Here is an 8,392-nt window from a genome sequence, read left to right as displayed (position 1 = left end):
AACTCTCCTTCAGAAAAAATAACACAAGATCCGCCTGATGTCTCCCAGGGACACAGCGCTTGCCTCTGGTTAACCTTTGCTAGAAAGACAGAAAAAGCAAAGGGGTTTGCAAGAAAAGAGCATGCTTGTCTCTTGGAGCTCACATCAAACAGTGTTTCTGCAGAGACACTGACAGACACCATTGCAGCCTCCTGGCTTGTCCTCTCCTTCCACTGCACTGTATCCACTTAAAGCTGCAGCTTCTCAGCGATGCAAGTAACCTTCTGTCTTTCCACGAGTACAGGTATGAAAAAGCACCGGTACTGTTAATATTAATAATAGTGGTCTTGAGCCACTAGAATACAGTATAGCACAGTTGTAACCTCTTCTCCTACACAGGAGAAGGCGATCAATGTGTGGACAGGGTTTGCCAGTTCATAGAGGATGAGAAAAGCAGTGGAGAGGGAGGTGTAAGGGTCTCCCACTGGGGAGAAATGCTGACTGTTCTCTGCTGAGGTGCAGAGTGTGTTACTTAGTAGGAGCAGGTAGTGAGAAGGTCCTTTGGGTGCTGCGGTCTCAGGCAGCTTTCAGCAGGCGCTTTATTAGCACTGCCCCGGCAGAGACAGCGGCTCATGCACACCACACAGACACCTCATTGTCGAAGGAGTCCCGTTTCCGGAAGACCGCTCGAACGGAAGGCTCCCAAAAAAATGTTTCTGAATTAATCGTAGCTGTTGAGAGGGGAAGAGAGGGGCAAAGAGGAAGGTCAAGAAGCTTCCTTTTCTTGTGGACCCCCCCCCCCTCCCCTCCCCGCCCCCAGCCAGCAACACTGAGCTGAATGAGTGAGCGAGCAGCCAGCGACTGCTTAAGAGATGCTTTTCACAGCAGACTGGAGAACAGCAGAGTCGCTTTACACTGTGTTGGAACAGAGCGAAGCGTGTTGTGACACGGGTGACTGAACGCCCGATGAGTTATGGAGCAGCCGCCCCCCGTGCCGTCCCGTGCCGTGCTCGCCGGCGGCCCTTCAGGGCCTTCAATCCGAGAGGAGGCCTCTTCTGGACTTTGAGGAGCGTAACCGAGCTCCAGTGTGTCCCGGGGGAGCTTGCGGGTGTCATTCCTGGCCATTAGCTCAGCTCAAGCTCATGTGTGTGTAGAGGGGTGGGGGGCATCCAGGAGAAAGACAGGGATCAATGAGCGCCGAAACACAAGAACTTTACGCGCTGAGTGTGAGTGTCTGTGTGTGTGTGTGTCTGTGTGTGTGTGTGTTTGTGTGTGTGTGTGTGTGTGTGTGTGTGTGTGTGTGTGTGTGTCTCACTGTGTGAATGGGTGTGACAGTTTATGTTTTGTGTTTGTGTGTGCATAGGTTACTGTTACGGCTGCACAATCTAGCTTGCTAATCTTGTCACATCTATGATTTTGCTTCTCATGCACTAAGTATGAGTGTGAGTGTGAGTGTGAGTGTGAGTGTGAGTCTGAGTGTGTGTGTGTGTGTGTGTGTGTGTGCGTGCGCGTGCGTGAGTGTGAGTGTGTGTATGTCACTGTGTGTTCTCCTCAGTCATCATATCATCTGTCATCCGCGTCACCTCTGCTCCTGCCCCCAGGCCCAAGTTCACCTGCAGTTGGACCACACAATGGCCGTCACTCAGACGCTTTTTTCAGCCACTCTTTGGTGGCAAAGACTACAAAGCAACAAGCGGCAGATTTCTCAGTTCTCCCTATGGCAAAACCCACTTGCCAACCCCCCACCCACATAATGTAATATTAGCAGATGTGACAGAAGTGTCCAGAGGATGGAGGAAAGGGGTGAGTTAGAGGCCAAGAGAGAGGGAGAGAGGGAGGGAGAGAGGGAGAGAGAGGGGGAGAGAGAGGGGGAGAGAGGGAGAGAGGGAGAGAGGGAGAGAGAGAGGGAGAGAGAGGGAGAGAGGGGGAGAGAGGGAGAGAGAGGGGGAGACGAGGGAAGACCGCACGGAAGTGAGACGTGGCTTCACACTCCAAGAACATGCCACTGCGGCCTCTTGGTCTCGCTTTGGTTTCCTCCGACGTAACCCCTCCAGAGTTTCCATAACACGGCCCAAAAAAATAAATAAATAACATAAATGCGGACGGGTTGTATGTGAGGCCTGAAAGGAAACGCTGGGCTGTTTATGTGAGTTAGGTGTGCGCTTGCTTTGTGCTTTGGTGACTTTCAGTGAGGCATTGCAGGTGTTCGCTTACCGCTCGGGTTGAACGCCATGCAGGATATGGGTTTATCATGGGCTGGGAAGTGGGCCACGATTCCCTCGCCATCCGAGTCGTCACTCACCAGGACCTGAGACATATACACACACACACACACACACACACACACACACACACATACACACACACACATAAAGTCAGTACAGCAGCACAGTTTTTTTCCCCAGAGTAACTTAAATGCATCCTGACTTCTTGTTTGCCTTTTCTTCCTCTATTTTAGACCTGGCACCACACATACAGATGCAATTTAATCCTCACAGTTACAAGCAATGTGTTTTTCTAAGGAAAAAATATGGCTTGGCGTCTCTGATTTAAACAAAGAGTCTGTTCCAGGCTGAGCTCCACGGCTCTGACCAACATGGACATTGAGCTCTTTCACAGCTCGCTCTCATTCTCATCCCCACCGACCTTCTCCTGACCAACGTCCATCCCACTAAAACACCCTCGATGGACAGCAGCCAACAACCAACTCAGGCTGGTCTGTTGCGCCTTTGGAGGTGCTGGCAAATCAATGGCTACCAAATAAAAATATAAATAAATAAATACAGGACGAGATTTGCCAACAGGATGCTCAAAACCTCTCAACACAGCCGCATCCTCTCCCTAATTGCCTCTCTCTGGTGTGTAAAGCGAGCTGATCCAGTGCTGCCCTGTCCAGCAGCACACAGACCTCCGGAGAGACGTGGTGTTTGTGTCAAACAGCAGACAGCTCTGGTGCCTGGTAACCGCTCAGGGCCTGGACAGCGTGGCTCCGGGCGGCAGAATAAGGGCGGAGGGGGCGGAGGGGCCTCGTCCCACACAGCCAGGCGGGCGGGCAGGGCGGGGGAAACCCAACACTGTCAGTGGTGCTTTTGGATGTCCTGGCCAGATGAATGACTCTGGGTTGAAAAAGAGCAGCAATATGGATCTGTAACTCATCCCTTTATGCGCTGCTGCTGCTGTGGCGGCCAGGAAGCAACTCAGAGAGGAAAGAGATAGAGCAAGAGAGAAGGAATGAGCAAGAGAGAAAGAAAGAGAGAAAGAGAGAGAGAGAGAGAGAGAGCGAGAGAGAGAGAAAGAGAGAAAGAGAGAAAGAGAGAGTGGAGAGCAACGGCCTTTGAGGGAGGATTCTCTGGTCAGTGGCCCTATGTTAAGTTTTGGTCATGAAAGAGATTATAACTAAGGCCAGACATCAGGCTTGCGGGGCGAACAGTGATAAATCTACAGGAGTGTTGCATTAAGGACCAAACTGCTTTTAATAGGATCCAGTCCAAACAAAAAACAGCCTTGCGCTCAAACTGAGACATTTGCTCCAGCACTACCCCCTCCTTCAGAAAAAAAAGAAAAGAGGGAAAAAAATGCCCTGGTGACACAAAACAGATCCCTTTTATTAAGGCTAAACACAGACAATGTTGTTCTGTAAGGGAATCCTGTACTAGGCTTTGAAAGCGAATTAGAGGATGCAGGCTATGTGTGTGTCTGTGTCTGTGTGTGTCTGTGTGTGTGTGTCTGTCTCTGTGTGTGTGTGTCTGTCTCTGTGTGTGTGTTTGTGCGTGTGTGTTTGTGTGAGACCTCAGAAAAGTAAGCCTATTAAACAGGCAAGCTGAGGGATGGTGGGAGGTTGTGTGTAAGGGGGGGGGGGGGTCTCTGTGACGGCCCCACCATGGGAAGAAGTAAGCTGGCCTGTTTCGGTGGCAAAGGCAGGCCTCACTGACGGGACTGTGCCAAAACAGCGGGGCTAAGTAAACAGAAGTCAAGGGAGGGAGGGATGGAGGCCAGGCTGGCACAGCAGGACCACCAGTCACCATATAACCCCCCCACCACAAGCCCAGCCAACCCCCCCCCCCCCCCCCCCCATCCCAAAGCCACCCCTGTGTCCCCCAGCTGCTGTGCCCCTCACAGGGGTCGGGGAAGAGGCCCCTGCGTGACGGAGAGCAGAGCAGCCCCGCTGGCCGGAGGCTGGGGAGACACAATGGCTTTCACAGCAGCGCGAACAGTGGTGGCACACAGGCCTCTGGCACGCCAGCGCGGCCCCCGACACGATGCAGGCCTTGAGCCTGGCAGGACCACCAGGGCGCGAGGGGTGGCGGAGGGGGGTGGAGGCCAGAGGGAGGTGGTTGGTGAGGAAGGGAGGGAGTCGGGGCGCTGCGGACCGCGGAGCAGTGCCCGGCGGCCTTGGCGTCTTGTGAGGTTTTCGCACCGCGGCAGAGCTTTCCTGAGAAAAACGCTTTCCACCACCGAGCCACTGGAAGCCGACAAAAAAGAAACGAAAGAGGGAGCAAAAAGAAGCGGAAGAAGAAAAAGAAGAGAAAAAAAAACAAAAAACGTGTCGAGCGTGGTGCATGGCCGCTAAGGAACTGGCGTGCGTAAGCAGAATGAATCACACCTCTGTCGGGCCGTGCTGTGTGGGGTCGGCCTGCCGTTGGCTCTCCAGAGGGACACGGACGCCCACAGAAACCAGCCCATCGGTTTGCTTAGGTCAGACCCAGACAGATGACCGAAAGAAAGAGAGAGAGAGACAGACAGAGAGAGAGAGAGAGAGAGTAAAAGATAGAAAAGAAAAAACAAGCATCGAATCTGGTCTAAGTTAACCTTTTACTAAGCTTAATAAAAAATAAAGATCCTTGAACGGCAAACATTCAAACGAGCCTGTAAAGCTGACACTCCATTACACAGATCCTGTGTGAGGGGATGAACACCTGGTAGCAGTTTCTGGTTACCCACAGAACAACACTATTACAGCACAGTGTCTCTCTGTCTCCCTCTCACTCGGCCCTGAGATCGTCTTCAGACCTTGTCGTCTGGACGAGCCGCAGCCTCTTGTGCGTGAGACAAATAGCCGGCAGGGCTCTCACCTCCTCTGACCTGGCTCACATCTCAGGCCATACTCATGGCCCACTCTGTCATGCTCATGCTCTCTCTCACACACACACACACACACACACACACACACACACACACACACACACACACACACACACACACACACACACACACACACACACACACACACACACACACACACACACGCACACACACACACAGGCACGTGCGCGCACACACACACACACACACCATCTCCATCTCCCTCTCTGACGCCTCACTGTTTGCAATGGACACTCTCCACTTTCAGGATGCAATTAAATATTATAGCCAGCTTTAAATCACCACGTCAGACAACATCCTCGTTCGGGAAAAGGAGCAAAATTTCCATTTACAGACCGAATGATCACAGAATTCCAATTTTCCAACAGTGTTAATTATCAATGTCAGGTCTCCAATACTGGCCACAGCTAAGCCGTATCCAAACACAACGACGACACTGAAAATCTGATACTGGAATTATTAAAAGGCCAGCAGCAGAATTGCACACCATTTAAAGGTATAGTCTGCCATTCCAAACGTTTATGGTCTAATTCAGCAAATTGCTCCACACAATCCTCTAGCTGTCCATTTAGTGTGTGCGCTCAGAAAAGAAGACTCGTTGACCAGATACAGTCCGAAAGACTTGCTCAGATCAAGCAAAACGCCATTCCACCATTCCACCATTCCAGCCACTCAGCACATTGGTTCAGGTGCACCGACGGGACGAATGCGATTTGATTGGCTGTAGATCTCAGATAACAACCTTTCTGCCAGAACGGCATGCTGTCACTTTAGGTAAAAGTGCCAGCTGGCATGTACGTGAATGTGCGGATGTGGCGGAGTGAGCGGTCATACCTGTCCCTCTCCGACGGTCTGCATGTCGATGATGGTGATGACGCCGGGCACGTGGGGGCTTCGCCGCGTGGCACTGTGGGGCGAGCCCTCCTCGTCAGGGGCGCCAGAGGGCAGCGTGCCCGCCAGCTGGGTCACCACTTTCCCCACCATGGTCAGACCGGTCTTCAGAGTCTAGAGGAGGGGGAGAGGGAGTTACTTTATGAATACAACATTCAAGTCTAGTCATAAGCATAAGCATATATTTAAGGCTACCAGCACGGAATGTAAGAGTGTACGGATAGAGAAAATGGAAGCGGGAAGTGATGAAAACACTACATCATTTTCACATTACCGCTCTGGGGGAGTCAGACAAAAAGGCAGAGACATAAAACTACAGGACCACAAAACCTTTTTGCTTTGATGAATCATGACTATCTGATACTGTTACAATCAAATTGGCCATTGGGGCATCAGTTGTACACCAGACAACAGAGAGATCAGGCCCTGATCTGATCTAGCACAGCTTGTCCTATACCAGGTAAGGGCCACATTACTAGTACAGCTTGTCCTATACCAGGTAAGAGCCACATTACTAGAACAGCTTGTCCTATACCAGGTAAGGGCCACATTACTAGAACAGCTTGTCCTATACCAGGTAAGGGCCACATTACTAGCACAGCTTGTTGTTATACCAGATAAGGGCCACATTACTAGCACAGCCACCTTCCCTTTCTCTCTCTCAATGTCCTTCTTTCTCAATCCCTTTCTCTGGTTGCTGAGTGCAGGGAGCAGTGCTGACGGGTCACTGCTGTTGGTAGTGATCACCCAGCAGAAGGCTGTCTTAGTCACACACCCACACTCTCACACAGACACAGACACACACACCAACGCAGGCCAATGTACACGGATCAATGGGCACTGTTTGGATTAGCGCTAAAAACTCCAACTGCAGTGATTAGAAAACACATTAGTGCTGATCAATTAGGACCCAAACGCTTCTCTTAATAATTGATGGGGACCAGGGGTAATTTATACACACACACACAGAGTCAGTTAGTGGGGCTTGTCTTGTTGGAGGGGAGAGAGCGTTCCAGAGGGCCCAACAAACACAGGCGCCATGCTGTATTGACGCCGCTGCCTGGCCTGAATGCCTGATTAAGCTCTCCAGGGTCTGGGTAGAGACACACACTACACACACACACACACACACATACCCAAAACATACAGGCAGACAGGCAGGCAGGCACACACAAACAGAGAGACACTTCACACACAGGGTAGAGAGAGAGTGCAAAGAGACGGAGAGCAGCTCACTCCATTAAGTGAAGACAAGGAGGAGACCCCACTTAAGCTCTGCTATCCATTTACTGCAGGCAGGCAAAGGAGGGGAGAAGAAAGACGAGAGGAAAGAGGCTGAGGTGTGTACGCCCCCCACCACCCACCATCATCAACACACACCAGCCCAATGGCTCCCACAGACACGGCAACACAACAGTGCCACCAATTCACTCAGCCCAATTGCATTCATCTCTCTCTCTCTCTACCCCTCTCTCCATCTCCCATTCCTCCCTCCATCCATCTATCTATCTATCTACCCCCCCTTTCCCACTCTCTCTCTCTCTCTCTCTCTATCTCTCTGTCCCCTAATTCTATCCCTCTGTCTGTCTCTTCATCTTCCTTTCTCTGCACAAAACATGTGTTCAGGCAAGAATTCAATTTTTGAAAGAGCACCCACACCACGTCCCCCCGCCTCCCCAAAACTCTTTTGTCATTATTGGGTTACACTGAGGATGCAGCCGGGAGATGCCCCCCCCCCCCCCTCCCCTCCCCTCCAGCACCCCCAAACTACCCCTCCTGCCCCCCCCCCTCCTCCCTGTTTCCCCAGACAACAGTCCTCTCAGCCACTCTCAAGCAGGGGCCGGCGTGTCATGGCCCGGGCAATATTGTTATAAATTACGGCGCTGGCTGCAGACGAGCCGTCTGCGTATCGGGACTTTTTAACCTCATTTCCCCCACTCCCTTCCTCCCTCCCTCCTCCGCTAACCTTTGCCGAGTTTCTTTTGATGTATACCACCATTAAGGCTAATGGGCCTTCTCTCACGTAAGCCGTTAGAGCTCATTAGGAAGCGATAGGGCAGCGGGGGGATACAGATGTGGGGCGTAATAAATCAATGAAGCCACCTCGGGGAGAGGAGCGGAGAGAGAGGAGAGGAGAGGAGAGGAGAGGAGAGGAGAGGAGACTGGAACCATATGAGAGACAGCGTGTTAGAGAAGACTGCCTGGCAAAATAAATTCTAGCGTGGGGGGGGGGGATTAAATGCCCAGGAGAGAGGTGCTCCTGAGGCTCTTGGATCAGCCATTGCGCTCTCTGAAAGCATTTAGAAGGAGGAGGAGGAGGAGGAGGAGGGTGAGTCTGCCGGAGAGATGTAACGTTACTGTACATGCACAGATGACCTCATCTCGCAAAAGGCAAGGCGCGGGAAATGGACCAGGAAAA

The 8,392-nt window shown here is 51.8% G+C and overlaps 1 protein-coding gene across 1 annotated transcript in view; it reads right to left on the bottom strand.

The window, feature by feature from the left end:
- The window catches only part of bcas3 (BCAS3 microtubule associated cell migration factor), a 110,722-nt gene that overhangs the window by 61,175 nt on the left and 41,155 nt on the right, over window positions 1-8,392 (bottom strand). The window contains exons 12-13 of the mRNA XM_076283122.1: window positions 5,917-6,087; window positions 2,194-2,287 (exon numbers count right to left, since the gene is read on the bottom strand). Of these exons, the coding sequence (XP_076139237.1) occupies window positions 2,194-2,287; window positions 5,917-6,087 (265 nt within the window). The remainder of the gene's footprint in view (window positions 1-2,193; window positions 2,288-5,916; window positions 6,088-8,392) is intronic.

This window comes from Alosa pseudoharengus, unplaced genomic scaffold (genome assembly GCF_046254945.1).
Source record: "Alosa pseudoharengus isolate Yale_2024_CS ecotype anadromous, Long Island Sound unplaced genomic scaffold, YU_APseudo_1.1 YU_APseudo_1.1_scf_13, whole genome shotgun sequence".
Taxonomy (NCBI): domain Eukaryota; kingdom Metazoa; phylum Chordata; class Actinopteri; order Clupeiformes; family Clupeidae; genus Alosa; species Alosa pseudoharengus.
This window is presented reverse-complemented; position numbering and strand designations above follow the sequence as displayed.